The sequence below is a fragment of the Oncorhynchus mykiss genome, chromosome 12 (assembly GCF_013265735.2).
Source record: "Oncorhynchus mykiss isolate Arlee chromosome 12, USDA_OmykA_1.1, whole genome shotgun sequence".
NCBI lineage: Eukaryota > Metazoa > Chordata > Actinopteri > Salmoniformes > Salmonidae > Oncorhynchus > Oncorhynchus mykiss.
Window position 1 is genome coordinate 17,645,293 of NC_048576.1, and position 24,962 is coordinate 17,670,254.

A 24,962-nucleotide genomic window follows, 5' to 3' on the forward strand; every position below is an offset into this window, starting at 1 on the left:
TCGCTCTGTGTGTGTGGGGCTCTCTCGCTCGCTCTGTGTGTGTGGGGCTCTCTCGCTCGCTCTGTGTGTGGGGCTCTCTCGCTCGCTCTGTGTGTGGGGCTCTCTCGCTCGCTCTGTGTGTGGGGCTCTCTCGCTCGCTCTGTGTGTGGGGCTCTCTCGCTCGCTCTGTGTGTGGGGCTCTCTCGCTCGCTCTGTGTGTGGGGCTCTCTCGCTCGCTCTGTGTGTGGGGCTCTCTCGCTCGCTCTGTGTGTGTGGGGCTCTCTCGCTCGCTCTGTGTGTGGGGCTCTCTCGCTCGCTCTGTGTGTGGGGCTCTCTCGCTCGCTCTGTGTGTGGGGCTCTCTCGCTCGCTCTGTGTGTGGGGCTCTCTCGCTCGCTCTGTGTGTGGGGCTCTCTCGCTCGCTCTGTGTGTGGGGCTCTCTCGCTCGCTCTGTGTGTGGGGCTCTCTCGCTCGCTCTGTGTGTGGGGCTCTCTCGCTCGCTCTGTGTGTGGGGCTCTCTCGCTCGCTCTGTGTGTGGGGCTCTCTCGCTCGCTCTGTGTGTGGGGCTCTCTCGCTCGCTCTGTGTGTGGGGCTCTCTCGCTCGCTCTGTGTGTGGGGCTCTCTCGCTCGCTCTGTGTGTGGGGCTCTCTCGCTCGCTCTGTGTGTGTGGGGCTCTCTCGCTCGCTCTGTGTGTGTGGGGCTCTCTCGCTCGCTCTGTGTGTGTGGGGCTCGCTCGCTCGCTCTGTGTGTGTGGGGCTCGCTCGCTCGCTCTGTGTGTGTGGGGCTCTCTCGCTCGCTCTGTGTGTGGGGCTCTCTCGCTCGCTCTGTGTGTGGGGCTCTCTCGCTCGCTCTGTGTGTGTGGGGCTCTCTCGCTCGCTCTGTGTGTGTGGGGCTCTCTCGCTCGCTCTGTGTGTGTGTGGGGCTCTCTTGATCGCTCTGTGTGTGTGTGGGGCTCTGTGTGTGTGTGTGGGGCTCTCTCGCTCGCTCTGTGTGTGTGTGGGGGGCTCGCTCGCTCTGTGTGTGTGTGTGGGGCTCTCTCGCTCGCTCTGTGTGTGTGTGTGGGGCTCTCTCGCTCGCTCTGTGTGTGTGTGGGGCTCGCTCGCTCTGTGTGTGTGTGGGGCTCTCTCGCTCGCTCTGTGTGTGTGTGGGGCTCTCTCGCTCGCTCTGTGTGTGTGGGGCTCTCTCGCTCGCTCTGTGTGTGTGTGGGGCTCTCTCGCTCGCTCTGTGTGTGTGTGGGGCTCTCTCGCTCGCTCTGTGTGTGTGTGGGGCTCTCTCGCTCGCTCTGTGTGTGTGTGGGGCTCTCTCGCTCGCTCTGTGTGTGTGTGGGGCTCTCTCGCTCGCTCTGTGTGATTGGGGCTCGCTCGCTCGCTCTGTGTGTGTGTGCGGGGCTCGCTCGCTCGCTCTGTGTGTGTGTGCGGGGCTCGCTCGCTGTGTGTGTGTGCGGGGCTCTCTCGCTCGCTCTGTGTGTGTGCGGGGCTCTCTCGCTCGCTCTGTGTGTGTGCGGGGCTCGCTCGCTCTGTGTGTGTGCGGGGCTCGCTCGCTCGCTCTGTGTGTGTGCGGGGCTCGCTCGCTCGCTCTGTGTGTGTGCGGGGCTCTCTCGCTCGCTCTGTGTGTGTGTGCGGGGCTCTCTCGCTCGCTCTGTGTGTGTGCGGGGCTCTCTCGCTCGCTCTGTGTGTGTGTGCGGGGCTCTCTCGCTCGCTCTGTGTGTGTGTGCGGGGCTCTCTCGCTCGCTCTGTGTGTGCGGGGCTCGCTCGCTCACTCGCTCTGTGTGTGTGTGCGGGGCTCGCTCTCTCACTCGCTCTGTGTGTGCGGGGCTCGCTCGCTCACTCGCTCTGTGTGTGTGCGGGGCTCGCTCTGTGTGTGTGTGCGGGGCTCGCTCGCTCGCTCTGTGTGTGTGTGTGCGGGGCTCTCTCGCTCGCTCTGTGTGTGTGTGTGTGTGTGTGCGGGGCTCGCTCGCTCGCTCTGTGTGTGTGTGTGTGCGGGGCTCTCTCGCTCGCTCTGTGTGCGGGGCTCGCTCTCTCGCTCGCTCTGTGTGTATGTGTGTGTGCGGGGCTCGCTCGCTCTGTGAGTGTGTGTGCGGGGCTCTCTCGCTCGCTCTGTGTGTGTGTGTGCGGGGCTCGCTCTGTGTGTATGTGTGTGTGCGGGGCTCGCTCGCTCTGTGTGTGTGTGTGTGCGGGGCTCGCTCGCTCTGTGTGTGTGTGTGGGGCTCGCTCGCTCTGTGTGTGTGCGGGGCTCTCTCGCTCGCTCTGTGTGTGTGTGCGGGGCTCGCTCGCTCGCTCTGTGTGTGTGTGCGGGGCTCTCTCGCTCGCTCTGTGTGTGTGTGTGTGTGCGGGGCTCTCTCGCTCGCTCTGTGTGTGTGTGTGTGCGGGGCTCGCTCGCTCTGTGTGTGTGTGTGTGCGAGGCTCTCTCGCTCGCTCTGTGTGTGTGTGTGCGAGGCTCTCTCGCTCGCTCTGTGTGTGTGTGTGTGCGAGGCTCTCTCGCTCGCTCTGTGTGTGTGTGTGCGAGGCTCTCTCGCTCGCTCTGTGTGTGTGTGTGAGGCTCTCTCGCTCGCTCTGTGTGTGTGTCCATTTCAATATATCCATCTATAGCTGCTGTGGAGCTTGGTGCAGATCTGCCACTTGTGACAAAACACAAGATGTATTATTATTCTACACATCATGCCGATCCGCCCCCTCAGCTTGATTTGTCAGCAAAAACAAAACACAAGATGTATTATTATTCTACACATCATGCCGATCCGCCCCCTCAGCTTGATTTGTCAGCAAAAACAAAACACAAGATGTATTATTATTCTACACATCATGCCGATCCGCCCCCTCAGCTTGATTTGTCAGCAAAAACAAAACACAAGATGTATTATTATTCTACACATCATGCCGATCCGCCCCCTCAGCTTGATTTGTCAGCAAAAACAAAACACAAGATGTATTATTATTCTACACATCATGCCGATCCGCCCCCTCAGCTTGATTTGTCAGCAAAAACAAAACACAAGATGTATTATTATTCTACACATCATGCCGATCCGCCCCCTCAGCTTGATTTGTCAGCAAAAACAAAACACAAGATGTATTATTATTCTACACATCATGCCGATCCGCCCCCTCAGCTTGATTTGTCAACAAAAACAAAACACAAGATGTATTATTATTCTACACATCATGCCGATCCGCCCCCTCAGCTTGATTTGTCAGCAAAAACAAAACACAAGATGTATTATTATTCTACACATCATGCCGATCCGCCCCCTCAGCTTGATTTGTCAGCAAAAACAAAACACAAGATGTATTATTATTCTACACATCATGCCGATCCGCCCCCTCAGCTTGATTTGTCAGCAAAAACAAAACACAAGATGTATTATTATTCTACACATCATGCCGATCCGCCCCCTCAGCTTGATTTGTCAGCAAAAACAAAACACAAGATGTATTATTATTCTACACATCATGCCGATCCGCCCCCTCAGCTTGATTTGTCAGCAAAAACAAAACACAAGATGTATTATTATTCTACACATCATGCCGATCCGCCCCCTCAGCTTGATTTGTCAGCAAAAACAAAACACAAGATGTATTATTATTCTACACATCATGCCGATCCGCCCCCTCAGCTTGATTTGTCAGCAAAAACAAAACACAAGATGTATTATTATTCTACACATCATGCCGATCCGCCCCCTCAGCTTGATTTGTCAACAAAAACAAAACACAAGATGTATTATTATTCTACACATCATGCCGATCCGCCCCCTCAGCTTGATTTGTCAACAAAAACAAAACACAAGATGTATTATTATTCTACACATCATGCCGATCCGCCCCCTCAGCTTGATTTGTCAGCAAAAACAAAACACAAGATGTATTATTATTCTACACATCATGCCGATCCGCCCCCTCAGCTTGATTTGTCAGCAAAAACAAAACACAAGATGTATTATTATTCTACACATCATGCCGATCCGCCCCCTCAGCTTGATTTGTCAGCAAAAACAAAACACAAGATGTATTATTATTCTACACATCATGCCGATCCGCCCCCTCAGCTTGATTTGTCAGCAAAAACAAAACACAAGATGTATTATTATTCTACACATCATGCCGATCCGCCCCCTCAGCTTGATTTGTCAGCAAAAACAAAACACAAGATGTATTATTATTCTACACATCATGCCGATCCGCCCCCTCAGCTTGATTTGTCAGCAAAAACAAAACACAAGATGTATTATTATTCTACACATCATGCCGATCCGCCCCCTCAGCTTGATTTGTCAGCAAAAACAAAACACAAGATGTATTATTATTCTACACATCATGCCGATCCGCCCCCTCAGCTTGATTTGTCAGCAAAAACAAAACACAAGATGTATTATTATTCTACACATCATGCCGATCCGCCCCCTCAGCTTGATTTGTCAGCAAAAACAAAACACAAGATGTATTATTATTCTACACATCATGCCGATCCGCCCCCTCAGCTTGATTTGTCAGCAAAAACAAAACACAAGATGTATTATTATTCTACACATCATGCCGATCCGCCCCCTCAGCTTGATTTGTCAGCAAAAACAAAACACAAGATGTATTATTATTCTACACATCATGCCGATCCGCCCCCTCAGCTTGATTTGTCAGCAAAAACAAAACACAAGATGTATTATTATTCTACACATCATGCCGATCCGCCCCCTCAGCTTGATTTGTCAGCAAAAACAAAACACAAGATGTATTATTATTCTACACATCATGCCGATCCGCCCCCTCAGCTTGATTTGTCAGCAAAAACAAAACACAAGATGTATTATTATTCTACACATCATGCCGATCCGCCCCCTCAGCTTGATTTGTCAGCAAAAACAAAACACAAGATGTATTATTATTCTACACATCATGCCGATCCGCCCCCTCAGCTTGATTTGTCAGCAAAAACAAAACACAAGATGTATTATTATTCTACACATCATGCCGATCCGCCCCCTCAGCTTGATTTGTCAGCAAAAACAAAACACAAGATGTATTATTATTCTACACATCATGCCGATCCGCCCCCTCAGCTTGATTTGTCAGCAAAAACAAAACACAAGATGTATTATTATTCTACACATCATGCCGATCCGCCCCCTCAGCTTGATTTGTCAGCAAAAACAAAACACAAGATGTATTATTATTCTACACATCATGCCGATCCGCCCCCTCAGCTTGATTTGTCAGCAAAAACAAAACACAAGATGTATTATTATTCTACACATCATGCCGATCCGCCCCCTCAGCTTGATTTGTCAGCAAAAACAAAACACAAGATGTATTATTATTCTACACATCATGCCGATCCGCCCCCTCAGCTTGATTTGTCAGCAAAAACAAAACACAAGATGTATTATTATTCTACACATCATGCCGATCCGCCCCCTCAGCTTGATTTGTCAGCAAAAACAAAACACAAGATGTATTATTATTCTACACATCATGCCGATCCGCCCCCTCAGCTTGATTTGTCAACAAAAACAAAACACAAGATGTATTATTATTCTACACATCATGCCGATCCGCCCCCTCAGCTTGATTTGTCAGCAAAAACAAAACACAAGATGTATTATTATTCTACACATCATGCCGATCCGCCCCCTCAGCTTGATTTGTCAGCAAAAACAAAACACAAGATGTATTATTATTCTACACATCATGCCGATCCGCCCCCTCAGCTTGATTTGTCAGCAAAAACAAAACACAAGATGTATTATTATTCTACACATCATGCCGATCCGCCCCCTCAGCTTGATTTGTCAGCAAAAACAAAACACAAGATGTATTATTATTCTACACATCATGCCGATCCGCCCCCTCAGCTTGATTTGTCAGCAAAAACAAAACACAAGATGTATTATTATTCTACACATCATGCCGATCCGCCCCCTCAGCTTGATTTGTCAGCAAAAACAAAACACAAGATGTATTATTATTCTACACATCATGCCGATCCGCCCCCTCAGCTTGATTTGTCAGCAAAAACAAAACACAAATTGAGAAATTCAAGGTTTTTCTTGTTCTAGGTTTTTTTTGTGACAACCCACACCTTTCTTACTCCTCTGTCCTTGGCGTCCCAAAGAACAACATGATCTCACTCATAACTCATCGGATCACACCAGGTAGAAACTAGCACTAACCACAGATCTAGGATCAGATTACTCTACCGTCAATGGTAACTATTTACCATTAGGTGGGTGAAATAACCCCTGATCCTGTATCAGCGGTTATGGGTAAATTCTACCACCACCTGTGAGAACAACGCATGGCCATCTCATATAAGACCGGGCTAACACTATAAAGCTCACTATACCGCAGGTCAACTCCCCCTCCATCGACTGCTGAGACGATGCTCGCTACCTCATTTATATTTTCCTCTGGTTCACAACATCTTTTCATATGGATGCTGATGCATGTCGGTCTCAATTTAGAATAAATGAATGCATTAAGCGAAATGGAGAGAGATGCATGCCAGTGTTTATTTTGATGAATGCAGAGAGAGAATGTGAAGCAATTCAGAGTTAGACTGACAGACATAATTGCAGAAAAAGATGGAAAGAGATAATGGATAGAGTTAAATGAAGGACCAGAATTTTTCCTGATTAGGTCATAGTCAGGAAAATCTCAGGGCCCAAATAATGAGGGATAGAAAGAGGCAGGGAGTGTGTGTGTGTGTGTGTGTGTCAGCCTGCTGAGTGTCCCTGTGTATGTGTTCCTGTCTGTCTGTCCGTGGGTGTGTAGACAACCAGGACCCGTCATTGAACAGTCTGTCAGTGATGACAGCCCAGGAGCCCAGGAGCACCATGTCTCATGACTCCCGCTCCCAGCAGAGTGGCCAGAGTGGCTGGATCAACACCTACCCTCTGTCCTCTGGCATGTCCACCGCCTCCAAGAAGTCAGGTAACACAACACACACGCCCACAGACAGACGCAATGCGCTCACACACACACACCCTGAGATCTGACCATGTCCTTCCTGTCCCCAGGCATGTCTAAGAAGAGTAACAGAGGGACTCAGCTCCATAAGTACTACATGAAGCGTCGGACCCTGCTGCTGGCCTTACTGGTGACATTCTGGAGACTTTGACAAAGACATTAACATTGACTCTCCCTCCAGGCTATTCAATTACATTTTGTTGCTAGGACTGATGTGCTTTCTCTCTCGCCCCCCCCCCCCCCCCCCCCCCCCCCTTCTCTAGGCCAGTGAGATTGAGCGGTTGACTACCTGGTACAACCCTCTGTGCACCCAGGAGTTGGCCATCGCTACAGAACAGTCCGTGGAGACCAGCATCGCCAACTGGAGGTCCAAGTACATCAGCCTCAGTGAGAAACAGTGGAAAGACAACGTCAACCTGGCCTGGGGTATATCTCCTTACCTGGCTATGCAGCTACCAGCCAGGTACACACACATACACCCTGGTTAGGATTTGTTTGGGAAAAGCTTTGGATTCATTCCACCTCTAACTTTTGTTGTCAGGTTTAAGAACAGCGTTTGGGTTAACCCTCTCGTTCTGTATGTTCAGGTTTAAGAACAGCGTTTGGGTTAACCCTCTCGTTCTGTATGTTCAGGTTTAAGAACAGCGTTTGGGTTAACCCTCTCGTGTCTGTATGTTCAGGTTTAAGAACAGCGTTTGGGTTAACCCTCTCGTTCTGTATGTTCAGGTTTAAGAACAGCGTTTGGGTTAACCCTCTCGTGTCTGTATGTTCAGGTTTAAGAACAGCGTTTGGGTTAACCCTCTCGTTCTGTATGTTCAGGTTTAAGAACAGCGTTTGGGTTAACCCTCTCGTTCTGTATGTTCAGGTTTAAGAACAGCGTTTGGGTTAACCCTCTCGTGTCTGTATGTTCAGGTTTAAGAACAGCGTTTGGGTTAACCCTCTCGTTCTGTATGTTCAGGTTTAAGAACAGCGTTTGGGTTAACCCTCTCGTTCTGTATGTTCAGGTTTAAGAACAGCGTTTGGGTTAACCCTCTCGTTCTGTATGTTCAGGTTTAAGAACAGCGTTTGGGTTAACCCTCTCGTGTCTGTATGTTCAGGTTTAAGAACAGCGTTTGGGTTAACCCTCTCGTGTCTGTATGTTCAGGTTTAAGAACAGCGTTTGGGTTAACCCTCTCGTTCTGTATGTTCAGGTTTAAGAACAGCGTTTGGGTTAACCCTCTCGTTCTGTATGTTCAGGTTTAAGAACAGCGTTTGGGTTAACCCTCTCGTTCTGTATGTTCAGGTTTAAGAACAGCGTTTGGGTTAACCCTCTCGTTCTGTATGTTCAGGTTTAAGAACAGCGTTTGGGTTAACCCTCTCGTTCTGTATGTTCAGGTTTAAGAACAGCGTTTGGGTTAACCCTCTCGTTCTGTATGTTCAGGTTTAAGAACAGCGTTTGGGTTAACCCTCTCGTTCTGTATGTTCAGGTTTAAGAACAGCGTTTGGGTTAACCCTCTCGTTCTGTATGTTCAGGTTTAAGAACAGCGTTTGGGTTAACCCTCTCGTTCTGTATGTTCAGGTTTAAGAACAGCGTTTGGGTTAACCCTCTCGTGTCTGTATGTTCAGGTTTAAGAACAGCGTTTGGGTTAACCCTCTCGTGTCTGTATGTTCAGGTTTAAGAACAGCGTTTGGGTTAACCCTCTCGTTCTGTATGTTCAGGTTTAAGAACAGCGTTTGGGTTAACCCTCTCGTTCTGTATGTTCAGGTTTAAGAACAGCGTTTGGGTTAACCCTCTCGTTCTGTATGTTCAGGTTTAAGAACAGCGTTTGGGTTAACCCTCTCGTTCTGTATGTTCAGGTTTAAGAACAGCGTTTGGGTTAACCCTCTCGTTCTGTATGTTCAGGTTTAAGAACAGCGTTTGGGTTAACCCTCTCGTTCTGTATGTTCAGGTTTAAGAACAGCGTTTGGGTTAACCCTCTCGTTCTGTATGTTCAGGTTTAAGAACAGCGTTTGGGTTAACCCTCTCGTTCTGTATGTTCAGGTTTAAGAACAGCGTTTGGGTTAACCCTCTCGTTCTGTATGTTCAGGTTTAAGAACAGCGTTTGGGTTAACCCTCTCGTTCTGTATGTTCAGGTTTAAGAACAGCGTTTGGGTTAACCCTCTCGTGTCTGTATGTTCAGGTTTAAGAACAGCGTTTGGGTTAACCCTCTCGTTCTGTATGTTCAGGTTTAAGAACAGCGTTTGGGTTAACCCTCTCGTTCTGTATGTTCAGGTTTAAGAACAGCGTTTGGGTTAACCCTCTCGTTCTGTATGTTCAGGTTTAAGAACAGCGTTTGGGTTAACCCTCTCGTTCTGTATGTTCAGGTTTAAGAACAGCGTTTGGGTTAACCCTCTCGTTCTGTATGTTCAGGTTTAAGAACAGCGTTTGGGTTAACCCTCTCGTTCTGTATGTTCAGGTTTAAGAACAGCGTTTGGGTTAACCCTCTCGTTCTGTATGTTCAGGTTTAAGAACAGCGTTTGGGTTAACCCTCTCGTTCTGTATGTTCAGGTTTAAGAACAGCGTTTGGGTTAACCCTCTCGTTCTGTATGTTCAGGTTTAAGAACAGCGTTTGGGTTAACCCTCTCGTTCTGTATGTTCAGGTTTAAGAACAGCGTTTGGGTTAACCCTCTCGTTCTGTATGTTCAGGTTTAAGAACAGCGTTTGGGTTAACCCTCTCGTTCTGTATGTTCAGGTTTAAGAACAGCGTTTGGGTTAACCCTCTCGTTCTGTATGTTCAGGTTTAAGAACAGCGTTTGGGTTAACCCTCTAGTTCTGTATGTTCAGGTTTAAGAACAGCGTTTGGGTTAACCCTCTCGTTCTGTATGTTCAGGTTTAAGAACAGCGTTTGGGTTAACCCTCTCGTTCTGTATGTTCAGGTTTAAGAACAGCGTTTGGGTTAACCCTCTCGTTCTGTATGTTCAGGTTTAAGAACAGCGTTTGGGTTAACCCTCTCGTTCTGTATGTTCAGGTTTAAGAACAGCGTTTGGGTTAACCCTCTCGTTCTGTATGTTCAGGTTTAAGAACAGCGTTTGGGTTAACCCTCTCGTTCTGTATGTTCAGGTTTAAGAACAGCGTTTGGGTTAACCCTCTCGTTCTGTATGTTCAGGTTTAAGAACAGCGTTTGGGTTAACCCTCTCGTTCTGTATGTTCAGGTTTAAGAACAGCGTTTGGGTTAACCCTCTCGTTCTGTATGTTCAGGTTTAAGAACAGCGTTTGGGTTAACCCTCTCGTTCTGTATGTTCAGGTTTAAGAACAGCGTTTGGGTTAACCCTCTCGTTCTGTATGTTCAGGTTTAAGAACAGCGTTTGGGTTAACCCTCTCGTTCTGTATGTTCAGGTTTAAGAACAGCGTTTGGGTTAACCCTCTCGTTCTGTATGTTCAGGTTTAAGAACAGCGTTTGGGTTAACCCTCTCGTGTCTGTATGTTCAGGTTTAAGAACAGCGTTTGGGTTAACCCTCTCGTGTCTGTATGTTCAGGTTTAAGAACAGCGTTTGGGTTAACCCTCTCGTGTCTGTATGTTCAGGTTTAAGAACAGCGTTTGGGTTAACCCTCTCGTGTCTGTATGTTCAGGTTTAAGAACAGCGTTTGGGTTAACCCTCGTGTCTGTATGTTCAGGTTTAAGAACAGCGTTTGGGTTAACCCTCTCGTGTCTGTATGTTCAGGTTTAAGAACAGCGTTTGGGTTAACCCTCTCGTGTCTGTATGTTCAGGTTTAAGAACAGCGTTTGGGTTAACCCTCTCGTGTCTGTATGTTCAGGTTTAAGAACAGCGTTTGGGTTAACCCTCTCGTGTCTGTATGTTCAGGTTTAAGAACAGCGTTTGGGTTAACCCTCTCGTTCTGTATGTTCAGGTTTAAGAACGATGTGATCGTGGCTGAGGTGACCCGGCTGGTAAGGCTGGACCCTGGAGCGGTCAGCGACGTACCTGAGGCTGTCAAGGTGAGTCACTGTTGATCTACAGGTCATCTGCAACACAGGAGTGGCCAATGCTTATGATACCTCAAATAGGTTTTTATGAAAGACATGTTTTTTTATGTCAGAGCCAAACAGTTCAGGATTAGAAGTGATGGTGTTTCAATTTACCAAAATGTATTTGTGTTCCAGTTCCTGGTGACATGGCACACCATTGATGCAGATTCTCCAGAGCTGAGTCATATCCTGTGTTGGGCTCCTGCTGACCCTCCCACCGGCCTGTCCTACTTCTCTTCCATGTACCCCCCGCACCCCCTTACTGCTCAGTACGGGGTCAAAGTACTACGGTCCTTTCCTCCGGTACGACACACACTTCATAGACACACACACACTATGGCCGTTTCTTCTGGTACGAAACACACACACACACTATGGCCGTTTCCTCTGGTACGAAACACACACACACTATGGCCGTTTCCTCTGGTACGAAACACACACACACTATGGCCGTTTCCTCTGGTACGAAACACACACACACTATGGCCGTTTCCTCTGGTACGAAACACACACACACTATGGCCGTTTCCTCTGGTACGAAACGCACACACACACTATGGCCGTTTCCTCTGGTACGAAACACACACGCACACTATGGCCGTTTCCTCTGGTACGAAACACACACGCACACTATGGCCGTTTCCTATGGTACGAAACACGCACACACACACTATGGCCGTTTCCTCTGGTACGAAACACACACACACACACTATGGCCGTTTCCTCTGGTACGAAACACACACACACACACTATGGCCGTTTCCTCTGGTACGAAACACACACACACACACTATGTCCGTTTCCTCTGGTACGAAACACACACACTATGGCCGTTTCCTCTGGTACGAAACACACACACACACACTATGGCCGTTTCCTCTGGTACGACACACACACACTATGGCCGTTTCCTCTGGTATGAAACACACACACTATGGCCGCTTCCTCTGGTACGACACACACACACTATGGCCGTTTCCTCTGGTACGAAACACACACACATTATGGCCGTTTCCTCTGGTACGAAACACACACACTGGCCGTTTCCTCTGGTACGAAACACACACACTATGGCCGTTTCCTCTGGTACGAAACACACACACTATGGCTGTTTCCTCTGGTACGAAACACACACACTATGGCCGTTTCCTCTGGTATGAAACACACACACTATGGCCGTTTCCTCTGGTACGAAACACACACACTATGGCCGTTTCCTCTGGTACGAAACACACACACTATGGCCGTTTCCTCTGGTACGACACACACACACACACTATGGCCGTTTCCTCTGGTACGACACACACACACACACACACACACTATGGCCGTTTCCTCTGGTACGACACACACACACTATGGCCGTTTCCTCTGGTACGACACACACACACACACGCACACTATGGCTGTTTCCTCTGGTATGAAACACACACACTATGGCCGTTTCCTCTGGTACGACACACACACACTATGGCCGTTTCCTCTGGTACGACACACACACACACTATGGCCGTTTCCTCTGGTACGACACACACACACACTATGGCCGTTTCCTCTGGTACGAAACGCACACACTATGGCCGTTTCCTCTGGTATGAAACACACACACACTATGGCCGTTTCCTCTGGTATGAAACACACACTATACCGTCACTAATCTATCTCAATCTCTAGGATGCCATCCTGTTCTACATTCCTCAGATTGTTCAGGCCCTGCGCTATGACAAGGTGAGTGACACGACATTTAACTAGCTGCTGTGTTTCTACATTACCGTGTGTGTTTGGTTTTTACTTTCCTTGTGGGGAACAGAAGTCCTAACAAGGATAGTAAAGCAAGTACCATTTAGACAGGTGGAGACATTTTACCACTAGGAAACATGCTATTTTAGAGGTCAGGGTTAGCTTAAGGTTTAGGGGTAGGTGTAGGGGTAAGGAAAAATAGGGTATCAATTGTTTTTAGTAAAACAAGTGTGTGTATGTCTGTATTTGATTGGCAGATGGGGTATGTGAGGGAGTACATCCTGTGGGCGGCCCAGAAGTCTCAGCTGTTGGCCCACCAGTTCATCTGGAACATGAAGACTAACATCTACCTGGACGAGGAGGCACACCATAAAGACCGTGAGACACATACGTACCCACACTCTCATACTCACTCACTCACACTTACTTGCACACTCACACACTTACCACTCCTCACACTCTCTCTTCCCTCCTCTCTCTTCCCTCCTCTCTCTTCCCTCCTCTCTCCGTGTAGCCGACATCGGGGATCTGCTGGAGGAGATGGTTGAGGAGATAATAGGTGCTCAGTCTGGTGCAGCTAAAGACTTCTTCCAGAGAGAGTTTGACTTCTTTGACAAAATCACCAACGTATCTGCCATCATCAAGTAAGACTAACAAATCTAATCACAACTCCAGTCCCTATAGTCCACTACTGTCAACCAACTAGTTTCTGGATATGAAAGTGTTGATGTTTTTATTAGGCCCACCCCAAAGGGAGATGAGAGGAAGAGGGCCTGTCTCAAAGCTCTGTCTGACATCAAAGTCCAGCAAGGTAACAACAGCTAGGAGACATCTATGTTGCTAGGTCTTTGGGTGCAGGTGCATGTTTGATTACAGTGAGGTGTATGTGAATAGTTTTGACTTAGGTGTTTTTACCTCTAAGCAGTTGATTCCTGTATCTGTGATTTGTGCTATGTGGAAGCAGTAGTCACTGTTTGTGTCTGTCCATCTCGCCCCCTCCCGGTGGCCATCCTCCAGGCTGCTACCTGCCCAGTAATCCAGAGGCCATCGTATTGGACATTGACTACAAGTCTGGAACACCAATGCAGAGGTACTCACTCACTGATTCTATTCATTTGATTGATTGATTTCATGCCTGACAAAGACCTTCCAGTTGGAACGTTGCAATAAAGTACACAGGAGCATTCAATGGTGTGTGGATATCTATTCCTTTATGCTATTTCAAAAAAAGGAATAGAAACCCTTCTCACAGGATCTATGTCTGACTGCTGTCTCCGTTCTCTCCCAGTGCTGCCAAGGCCCCGTACCTGGCTAAGTTCAAGGTGAAGCGTTGTGGGGTCAGTGAGCTGGAGAAAGAGGGTCTGCGTTGTCAGACTGACTCCCAGGACGTGGAGTCGGGTGAAGATGTAGCTCGCAGGATCGTCTGGCAGGCCGCCATCTTTAAAGTGGGAGACGACTGCAGACAGGTAGGATAGATAGACCAACACATGCGCATACACACGCCACAAGCATATTTTACATACTCAGCGCTTATAAACTATTTATTTTTCAATCAGCATATTTTAGAATTTTCTTTTCCTCTCTCTCCCTCCCTGCCCAGGACATGCTGGCTCTCCAGATCATTGGTCTGTTTAAGAACATCTTCCAACTTGTGGGTCTGGACCTGTTTGTGTTTCCCTACAGAGTTGTGGCTACTGCCCCTGGGGTATGTACACTTCTCCCCTACACCAGGGCTAGGCTGATAGATTCAGTCGCAGGGACATTTTTGTTGGGAGTGAATGGTTCAGGGTTCTGGGAAAAATGTTAGTCAATTTTCAGTGTAGAAATTATTATAACTATGCCCAAAAAGATATTCGTACTTCCAAATACAATAATTTCATACCTTGATTACATTGAGACACGATCACATGTCTCTTTTTGTATTTGTAGGAATACTTGGACAGATTTTCTAAATTCAACTCATTTTTAGCTTAATTCCTGGTGATTTTAGTCTTTCTTGAGCAAAAACTAAAATCCCCACTTTTGGGGGGAGGGCATAATTACTAGTGGGCCGGTTTTGGCCCACAGGCAGCCTGTTTCTGTCCTGTGCCCTACATCCTACCTCCTATACCCTAACCCCTGCACCCTAATCTTTATTAACCTTAATCTTTGTCTTGTTCTGTGCAGTGTAGCATCACAGTAATGGTTTTCCTGTCTCTGTGTCCAGTGTGGTGTGATTGAGTGTATCCCAGACTGTAAATCCCGTGACCAACTGGGCAGACAGACAGACTTTGGGATGTATGACTACTTCAGAAACCAGTATGGAGATGAGTCCACTCTGGCCTTCCAGAAGGTGAGATGACTGTGCTGTCCTACGACCCCTAAACTCTGACCCCTGACCTGATCCTCGTCTGTGCCATTATTCTTAATGAATCAGAAATGATAGATTATTAAAAAAAGAGAAATACTCTTTGAGTACATACAGTACGTCATTACAATGGATCTGTTGCCTTAATAAACATATGTCAACTATTTTACTTCACCAACATGGTTAATACAAGGTACTTCCTAATCTCTCCCTCTCTCATTCCCCTCCTCTCCAGGCGAGGTATAACTTCATCCGTAGTATGGCTGCTTACAGCCTGCTGCTCTTCCTGCTACAAATCAAAGATAGACACAACGGGAACATCATGCTGGACAGCAAGGGACACCTTATCCACATAGGTAAAAAATAATCCACATTGGTACACAATCAACCATCCTTAACCTCATCCAAAACATCATCCACATAGGAACACGATCATCCACATAGGAACACGACCATCCTTAACCTCATCCAAAACATCCTCCACATAGGAACACGACCATCCTTAACCTCATCCAAAACATCATCCACATAGGAACACGACCATCCTTAACCGCATCCAAAACATCATCCACATTGGTACACAATCAACCATCCTTAACTTCATCCAAAACATCATCCACATGGAAACACAATCATCCTGAACTTAATCCAAAACATCATCCACATAGGAACACGACCATCCTTAAGCTCATCCAAAACATCATCCACATAGGAACACGACCATCCTTAACCTCATCCAAAACATCATCCACATAGGAACACGACCATCCTTAACCTCATCCAAAACATCATCCACATAGGAACACGACCATCCTTAACCTCATCCAAAACATCATCCACATAGGAACACGACCATCCTGAACTTCATCCAAAACATCAGCCACACAATCAATCATTAATTTAATACAGCAATGTGGATATCTTTTATCTCTTTGTGACAATAAATATATGAATTGAATTTATAATCGTTGTCTAAAACAGCATCTTCTTTCAGACTTTGGCTTCATGTTTGAGAGTTCTCCTGGTGGTAACCTGGGCTGGGAGCCGGACATCAAGCTGACCGATGAGATGGTGATGATCATGGGAGGCAAGATGGAAGCCACTCCCTTCAAATGGTTCATGGAGCTGTGTGTCAGGGGTTACCTGGCTGTCAGGTAAGAGTGTGTGGGTGGGGTCTTAATCTTATTTGCATCTAAACGGTCTTTCTATGGGTTAATTCTATTTTTGTTACACCTCTCTCAGGCCCTACATGGATGCAGTGGTGTCTCTAGTCACTCTGATGCTGGACACTGGACTACCGTGCTTCAGAGGACAGACCATCAAACTGCTCAAGTCAGTACATCAATAAACCACATGGGAGCATAAATTAGGTTGTGCCAAGTCTCGTGACCATTTCTGACCATGTCTGTGTTCACAGGCAGCGGTTCAACCCCAGTATGAGTGAGAAGGAGGCGGCTGCTTTCATCATCAAGGTCATCCAGAGCTGCTTCCTCAGCAGCAGGTAACACCAATGGCCCTGTACCATTCCAGTTCCTTTCCTCACTCAATGGCCCTGTACCATTTCAGCTCCTTTCCTCACTCAATGGCCCTGCTCCCATTCCAGTCTCTCGCTCCTTTCCTTACCCCTATGGCCCCAACTCGGCCACAGGAAATATCCATAATGCTAACTGTCTATATACACATGCTGACTGTCTGTTTTCTGTCTTTCCTCAGGAGCAAGACCTATGATATGCTTCAGTATTACCAGAACCAGATCCCATACTGAAGACCTGCTGCAATATTATCACATACCTGTCTGATATGAGTTCTTATTCCTTATATAGGCAGTAACCTCTTCTTTAGACTATGTAAGGTCAGAGGTTGTCCTATATACTAAGTAATATCCTTGGCTTGCTAGCCAGCTAGCGTCCAGCAACTTATGCACTTTATAGATCGCTGTATTTCACCCACCTGATTGAACCCTGATCAAGAGCTGTTATGCTAGACTAGAGAAATCACACTAACCAATCAACCAAACAACCAATCACACAACCTGTAACTGAACTCCAATACAATCAGCAAATCCCACGATCATAATCCATATATCACGTATCAATGTCTTGATGCAATCACATAGTGGATGTGAGTGTCCCCGTCCTGTAGTCAAAAGTGATGAGTAGATATTTTCTCTGGGGACATTTCTAATGGTGGAGCTAGTGACTATATCTGTCTTGAGTCAGTCACATACTGTGTGTGTATCCGCCCCAAGGTTGGTGGGTCCAGTACAGAATAAACCAGTGTTGTTTACCAAATAACCCACTAACTCTGCATGTCTCATGACCAGACCTTCTAGCAGTTACATGGATTTAGTAGCATTCTTAAACAGGTGTGTGTGAGATTCTGTTTGGAGACATTCCTCTTTCTGCACAAAGAAAGATTTTATTCACCTTCAATCCTGTAGTTGAATCTCCGGGATTTGTGTTTAGTATTACAATGGTGGTGGTGATTTTACAATGACAACGAAGACCCAAAAAGCCATTTCTCTAAGCGTTGGCACAAACAGAAGGGTGGTATTACATGACAACTATACTCCTCTGATGTTATGTTAGACGTTACCTTCTTAATGTGTGTCAACATAGGAGATTACTGTCATAATCTCTTCAGAAACCCTTCTGTTTATGAATATATTTTACTTGGTAGTCTGTAAAGATAATTCATCTTACATCTATCATTTTAGATGAGATGGTATGTATTATTTTTGATCTGAATGGATATGTTATTATTTTACTTAGGGTATTTCATCTTAAACATCCATGTATGTATTACAGAGTATGTTTGTAATATAACGTGGGCGGCAGGTCAGCTAGCGGCGAGGAACCGAAAGGTCGCTGGTTTGAATGCCCCCAGCTGACTAGGTGAGGTATCTACCAATGTGCCCTTGAGCAAGACACTTATTCATAGTGACTTACAGGAGCAATTAGGGTTAGGAGTGTCTGCTAAATGAGTAGAAATTGACATGTGAAGTATATTACGGTGTACTGTATTTCAGGGCTCTACAGTGTAACCATTTTACTCACATATGCGCCTAAATGTTCTGCTGTGTGACCTGGAGGTTAAATGTAGGCGTACCAGTGCACCTAGAAAAATTTTAAGGATTCTAGCTTTAATACTTCAAATATTTTTCATTGTGCGTATTAATTTCTTTGTGTGCTTACATTTTTCAACTTAGGTGCGCACATGCTCATTGTAAAAAAAGATCAGCGTAGAGCCCTGCTATGTACTGTAGGTTGTAATGGCTAACAGGACATGCATTTCAGACCAATGGGATGATAAAGAGCTGTTCCATTATTAGTATTTTTATTGGACTGTTGTATTGTGATAAAGTACTGAAACATAAACCCCAGTTTGTGTGTCATTTTATCTATACTGAACAAAAATAGAAATGCAACAATTTCAACTGTGTTACTGAGTTACAGTTCATATAAGGAATTCAGTCAATTGAATTAAATTCCTTAGGCCCTTATCTATGGATTTCACATGACTGGGCAGGGGTGCAGCCAAGGGTGGGCCTGGGAGGGCATAGGCCCACCCACTTGGGAGCCAGGACCAGCCAATCAGAATTAGTTTTTCCCACAAGGGCTTTGTTAAAGACAAAAATACTCCTCAGCACACCCACCCTCCCCCGTCAGACTATCCCGCAGGTGCAGCCAGATGTGGAGATCCTGGGCTGGCATGGTTACACGTGGTCTTCGGTTGTGAGGTCGGTTGGACATACTGCCAAATACTCTAAAACGACGTGAGGTGACTTATGGTAGAGAAATTAACATTAAACAAAAGTCAACTCTAAAATGTGAAGTTCTCACACAACACAATGCCACAGATGTCTCAAGTCTTGAGGGAGTGTGCAATTGGCATGCTGACTGCAGGAATGTCCACCAGAGCTGTTGCCAGAGAATTTAATGTTTGTTTCTCTACCATAAGCCGAAAATAATTGCATATTATCGATGGCAATATGAATGCACAGAGATACCGTCACATGATCTTGAGGTCCATTGTCGTGCCATTCATCCGCCGCCATTCATGTTTCAGCATGATAATGCACGGACCCATGTCTCAAGGATCTGTATACAATTCCTGGAAGCTGAAAATGTCCCAGTTCTTCCATGGCCTGCATAGTCACCAGACATATCACCCATTGAACATGTTTGGGATGCTGTGGATCGACGTGTACGACGAGTGTTCCAGATCCTGCCAATATCCAGCAACTTCGCCCAGCCATTGAAGAGGAGTGGGACAACATTCCATGGGCCATAATCAACAGCCTGATCAACTCTGCAAATGAGATGTGTCGTGCTGCATGAGGCAAATGGTGGTTACACCAGATACTGACTGGTTTTCTGATCCACTCCCCTACTTAATTTTTAAGGTAGGAATCCATTCAGGCCAAAGAGTTCAATCTTGGTTTCATCAGACCAGAAAATCTTGTTTCTCATGGTCTGAGAGTCTTTAGGTGCCTTTTGGCAAACTCCAAGTGGGCTGTCATGTGCCTTTTACTGAGGATTGGCTTCCATCTGGTCACTCTACCATAAACGCCTGATTGGTGGAGTGTTGCAGAGATGGTTGTCCTTCTATAAGTTTTTCCCATCTCCACAGAGGAACTGGAGGTCTGTCAACGTGACCACCATTCTCCCCCGATTGCTCAGTTTGGCCGGGCGGCCAGCTCTAGGCATAGTCTTGGAGATTCCAAACTTTTTCCATTTAAGAATGATGGCGGCCACTGTGTTCTTGGGAGCCTTCAATGCTGCAGACATGTTTTGGTACCCTTTCCTAGATCTGTGCCTTTACACGATCCTGTCTCGGAGCTCTACGGACAATTCCTTCGACCTCATGGCTTGGTTTTTGCTCTGACATGCACTGTCAACTGTGGGACCTTTTATAGACAGGTTTGTGCCTTTCCAAATCATGTCCAATCAATTGAATTTACAACAGGTGGACTCCAATCAAGTTGTAGAAACATCGCAAGGATGATCATTGGAAACAGTATGCACCTGAGCTCAATTTTGAGTCTCAAAGCAAACAATCTGAATACTTATGTAAATAAGGTATTTCTGTACTTTATTTCTAATAAATGTGCAAACATTATTAAAAACCTGTTTGTTTCTTTGTCATTATGGGGTTTTGTGTGTAGATTGATGAGGGAAAAATTAAATGAATCCATTTTACAACAAGGCTGTAACGTAACAAAACGTGGAAAAAGTGAAGGGATCTGAATACTATGTACACTCAAAACACCTTTGTCTGGATAGATAAAAATGGCAGCAGACTGCTTGGCATGGCAACACCAAGTATTCCAAGTCACAAGCCTCCTTGGGGATCAATGAGCCAACTGGGAGGCTCCAACCCTGGACTCTGTCACCCTCTCCTTAGCTCGACAACTTTGCCCCCGCTGTGGTATAAATTGCCCCTCAAGGATTGTGTCATATAGTGTATCTGTCACCAACAGATTCATATCTGTATTCCCAGTCATGTGAAATCCATAGATTAGGGACAAATTAATTTGGTTGATTTCCTTATATGAACTGTAACTCAGAAAATCTTTGAAATTGTTGCAGGTTGCACTTATATTTTAGTTCAGTGTAAAATTTGTTAACATATTTGACAACTTTCCAGTCAACAAGCTAATTGTTTGGATTTAAACACCAGATAAGATCCTCCTACATCCTCATCTCCCATCTACTGGGTAATGGCTAGAAGGGATCCAGCTTTTGTCGAATTAACCTCAGATTTGACTATTCATAGCAGGTTAGGAGAATTTACACAGCAGGTTATCATAATTATTTTAAGATTAGGAAGGATTAGGGTCAATAAAAATGCAAATAAATCTACTTCAGACCTTCATTTGATAAAGGCTGGATCTCTTCTAGCCATGATCCATCTACTAGACCAAAGGCTGGACCAAAAACTACAGAAATTTCAGCAACTATCACTCACCACACCCAACATAGCTAGCACATAACATTCTGAGAAACATATGTTTTTTACAGCTGGGGTGAGAGCGTGGTTGTCCTATGGTTATTTTGCATACAACCTTCGCACAATGTTCTGGGAATGGTGCTTGATACCCAGCTAGCACATAACATTCTGAAAAACATATGTTTCTTAGGTGGGAATTTCAGTACTTCAGCATAATTTTTCCTACAGGTTTCCTCCTAGTTCTATTTAAAGTCATGTTCTCAGAACGTTAAGAAACGGCGTTCTTATGTGGGAATTTCAGTACTTCAGCATAATGTTTTCTGCAGATTTCCTCGTGGTTCTATTTAAAGTCAAGTTCTCATTGTTCCAAGAATATTAAGAAACAATGATCTTCTGTGGGAATTTCAGTACTTCAACATAACGTTTCCTACAGGTTTCCTCATGGTTCTATTTAAAGTAATGTTCTCACAAGATTTCCATAAACACCACAAGAAAACATGAGTAAACGTTCAAAGAACATTCTAGAAATGATTTCATTCTCAGCATCAACAAACTCTCTCAAACCTTTATGTACAGCACCTCCAATGTATTGAGCTGTTGTAGACTTCTGACCTGTGCGGTTGCTTGTAAATTTTGATTTAGGCCTTTTTTGGAAGCTAATACCAGCCGTAATGGGAGTAAATGAAGATCGTTGCTCAATGAAACTTCATATTTGGGTCATTCCTACTATCTTTTGAAAGTGCAGTCGCAAAAACCATCAAGCGCTACGATGAAACTGGCTCTCATGAGGACTGCCACAGGAAAGGAAGACCCAGAGTTACCTTTGCTGCAGAGGATAAGTTCATTAGAGTTACCAGCCTCAGAAATTGCAGCCCAAATAAATCCTTCACAGAGTTCAAGTAACAGACACATCTCAACATCAACTGTTCAGAGGAGACTGTGTGAATCAGGCCTTCATGATCAAATTGCTGCAAAGAAACCACTACTAAAGGACACCAATAAGAAGAGACTTGCTTGGGCCAAGAAACACAAGCAATGGACATTAGACCAGTGGAAATATGTCCTTTGGTCTGATGAGTCCAAATTTGAGATTTTTGGTTCCAACAGCCATGTCTTTGTGAGACACAGAGTAGGTGAATGGATGAGCTCTGCATGTGTGGTTCCCACTGTGAAATATGGAGGAGGAGGTGTGATGGTGTGGGGTGCTTTGCTGGTGACACTGTCTGTGATTTATTTAGAATTCAAGGCACACTTAACCAGTATGGCTACCACAGCATTCTGCAGCAATACACCATCCCATCTGGTTTGCACTTTTTAAAATGTTTTTATTTTACCTTTATTTAAGTTGGCAAGTCAGTTAAGAACAAATTCTTATTTTCAATGACAGCCTAGGAACGGTGGGTTAACTGCCTTGTTCAGGGGCAGAACAACAGATTTTTTTTAACATTTTCAGCTCTGGGATTTAATCTTGAAACCTTTCGGTTACTAGTCCAATGCTCTAACCACTAGGCTACCTGCCACTTAGTGGGACTATCATTTGTTTTTCAACGGGACAATGACCCAACACACCTCCAGGCTGTGTAAGTGCTATTTGACCAAGAATGAGAGTGCAGGACTCCTGCATCAGATTACCTGGCCTACACAATCACCTGACCTCAACCAAATTGAGATGGTTTGGGATGAGTTGGACCGCAGTGTCAAGGGAAAGCAGCCAACAAGTGCTCAGCATATGTGGGAACTCCTTCAAGACTGTTGGAAAAGCATTCCAGGTGAAGCTGGATGAGAGAATGCCAAGAGTGTGCAAAGCATTCCGGCGCCGACAGAGATGGCCGCCTCGCTTCGCGTTCCTAGGAAACTATGCAGTTTTTTGTTTTTTTACGTGTTATTTCTTACATTAGTACCCCAGCTCATCTTAGGTTTCATTACATACAGTCGAGAAGAACTACTGAATATAAGATCAGCATCAACTCACCATCAGTACTACCAAGAATATGTTTTTCGCGACGCGGATCCTGTGTTCTGCCTTACAAACAGGACAACTGAGTGGATTCCATGCAGCGACCCAAAAAAAAAACAACTCCGAAAAAGAGGGAAACGAGGCGGTCTTCTGGTCAGACTCCGGAGACGGGCACATCGTGCACCACTCCCTAGCATTCTTCTTGCCAATGTCCAGTCTCTTGACAACAAGGTTGATGAAATCCGAGCAAGGGTAGCATTCCAGAGGGACATCAGAGACTGTAACGTTCTTTGCGTCACGGAAACGTGGCTCACTGGAGAGACTCTATCCGAAGCGGTGCAGCCAACGGGTTTCTCCACACATCGCGCAGACAGAAACAAACAACTTTCTGGTAAGAAGAGGGGCGGCGGCGTATGCCTTATGACTAACGTGACATGGTGTGATGAAAGGAACATACAGGAACTCAAATCCTTCTGTTCACCTGATTTAGAATTCCTCACAATCAAATGTAGACCGCATTATCTACCAAGAGAATTCTCTTCGATTATAATCACAGCCGTATACATCCCCCCCCAAGCAGACACATCGATGGCTCTGAACGAACTTTATTTAACTCTTTGCAAACTGGAAACCATTCATCCGGAGGCTGCATTCATTGTAGCTGGGGATTTTAACAAGGCTAATCTGAAAACAAGACTCCCTAAATTTTATCAGCATATCGATTGCGCAACCAGGGGTGGAAAGACCTTGGATCATTGTTACTCTAACTTCCGCGACGCATATAAGGCCCTGCCCCGCCCCCCTTTCGGAAAAGCTGACCACGACTCCATTTTGTTGATCCCTGCCTACAGACAGAAACTAAAACAAGAGGCTCCCACGCTGAGGTCTGTCCAACGCTGGTCCGACCAAGCTGACTCCACACTCCAAGACTGCTTCCACCACGTGGACTGGGACATGTTTCGTATTGCGTCAGACAACAACATTGACGAATACGCTGATTCGGTGTGTGAGTTCATTAGAACGTGCGTTGAAGATGTCGTTCCCATAGCAACGATTAAAACATTCCCTAACCAGAAACCGTGGATTGATGGCAGCATTCGCGTGAAACTGAAAGCGCGAACCACTGCTTTTAATCAGGGGAAGGTGTCTGGTAACATGACCGAATACAAACAGTGCAGCTATTCCCTCCGCAAGGCTATCAAACAAGCTAAGCGTCAGTACAGAGACAAAGTAGAATCTCAATTCAACGGCTCAGACACAAGAGGCATGTGGCAGGGTCTACAGTCAATCACGGACTACAGGAAGAAATCCAGCCCAGTCACGGACCAGGATGTCCTGCTCCCAGGCAGACTAAACAACTTTTTTGCCCGCTTTGAGGACAATACAGTGCCACTGACACGGCCGGCAACGAAAACATGCGGTCTCTCCTTCACTGCAGCCGAGGTGAGTAAGACATTTAAACGTGTTAACCCTCGCAAGGCTGCAGGCCCAGACGGCATCCCCAGCCGCGCCCTCAGAGCATGCGCAGACCAGCTGGCCGGTGTGTTTACGGACATATTCAATCAATCCCTATACCAGTCTGCTGTTCCCACATGCTTCAAGAGGGCCACCATTGTTCCTGTTCCCAAGAAAGCTAAGGTAACTGAGCTAAACGACTACCGCCCCGTAGCACTCACTTCCGTCATCATGAAGTGCTTTGAGAGACTAGTCAAGGACCATATCACCTCCACCCTACCTGACACCCTAGACCCACTCCAATTTGCTTACCGCCCAAATAGGTCCACAGACGATGCAATCTCAACCACACTGCACACCGCCCTAACCCATCTGGACAAGAGGAATACCTATGTGAGAATGCTGTTCATTGACTACAGCTCGGCATTCAACACCATAGTACCCTCCAAGCTCGTCATCAAGCTCGAGACCCTGGGTCTCGACCCCGCCCTGTGCAACTGGGTACTGGACTTCCTGACGGGCCGCCCCCAGGTGGTGAGGGTAGGCAACAACATCTCCTCCCCGCTGATCCTCAACACTGGGGCCCCAC

At 46.2% G+C, this 24,962-nt stretch overlaps 1 protein-coding gene across 4 annotated transcripts in view; it reads left to right on the forward strand.

The window, feature by feature from the left end:
* Positions 1 to 18,386, forward strand: part of LOC110537098 (phosphatidylinositol 4-kinase alpha) — a 45,429-nt gene extending 27,043 nt beyond the window's left edge. For 3 of the 4 annotated variants that reach the window (XM_036937088.1, XM_036937089.1, XM_036937091.1), the window contains 18 exons: positions 6,742 to 6,900; positions 6,987 to 7,066; positions 7,200 to 7,399; positions 10,805 to 10,892; positions 11,058 to 11,225; positions 12,597 to 12,650; positions 12,920 to 13,040; positions 13,177 to 13,306; positions 13,403 to 13,473; positions 13,680 to 13,752; positions 13,951 to 14,128; positions 14,263 to 14,367; positions 14,869 to 14,994; positions 15,245 to 15,365; positions 16,004 to 16,163; positions 16,252 to 16,341; positions 16,427 to 16,510; positions 16,723 to 18,386. In XM_036937088.1, coding sequence (XP_036792983.1) covers positions 6,742 to 6,900; positions 6,987 to 7,066; positions 7,200 to 7,399; positions 10,805 to 10,892; positions 11,058 to 11,225; positions 12,597 to 12,650; positions 12,920 to 13,040; positions 13,177 to 13,306; positions 13,403 to 13,473; positions 13,680 to 13,752; positions 13,951 to 14,128; positions 14,263 to 14,367; positions 14,869 to 14,994; positions 15,245 to 15,365; positions 16,004 to 16,163; positions 16,252 to 16,341; positions 16,427 to 16,510; positions 16,723 to 16,774 — 2,060 coding nt within the window. In that variant the 3' untranslated portion in view covers positions 16,775 to 18,386. Of the gene's footprint in view, positions 1 to 6,741; positions 6,901 to 6,986; positions 7,067 to 7,199; positions 7,400 to 10,804; positions 10,893 to 11,057; positions 11,226 to 12,596; positions 12,651 to 12,919; positions 13,041 to 13,176; positions 13,307 to 13,402; positions 13,474 to 13,679; positions 13,753 to 13,950; positions 14,129 to 14,262; positions 14,368 to 14,868; positions 14,995 to 15,244; positions 15,366 to 15,990; positions 16,164 to 16,251; positions 16,342 to 16,426; positions 16,511 to 16,722 lie in introns of those variants that run through there. The other variant, XM_036937090.1, reaches the window with a different exon arrangement.
* The last annotated feature ends 6,576 nt before the right edge of the window (positions 18,387 to 24,962 follow it).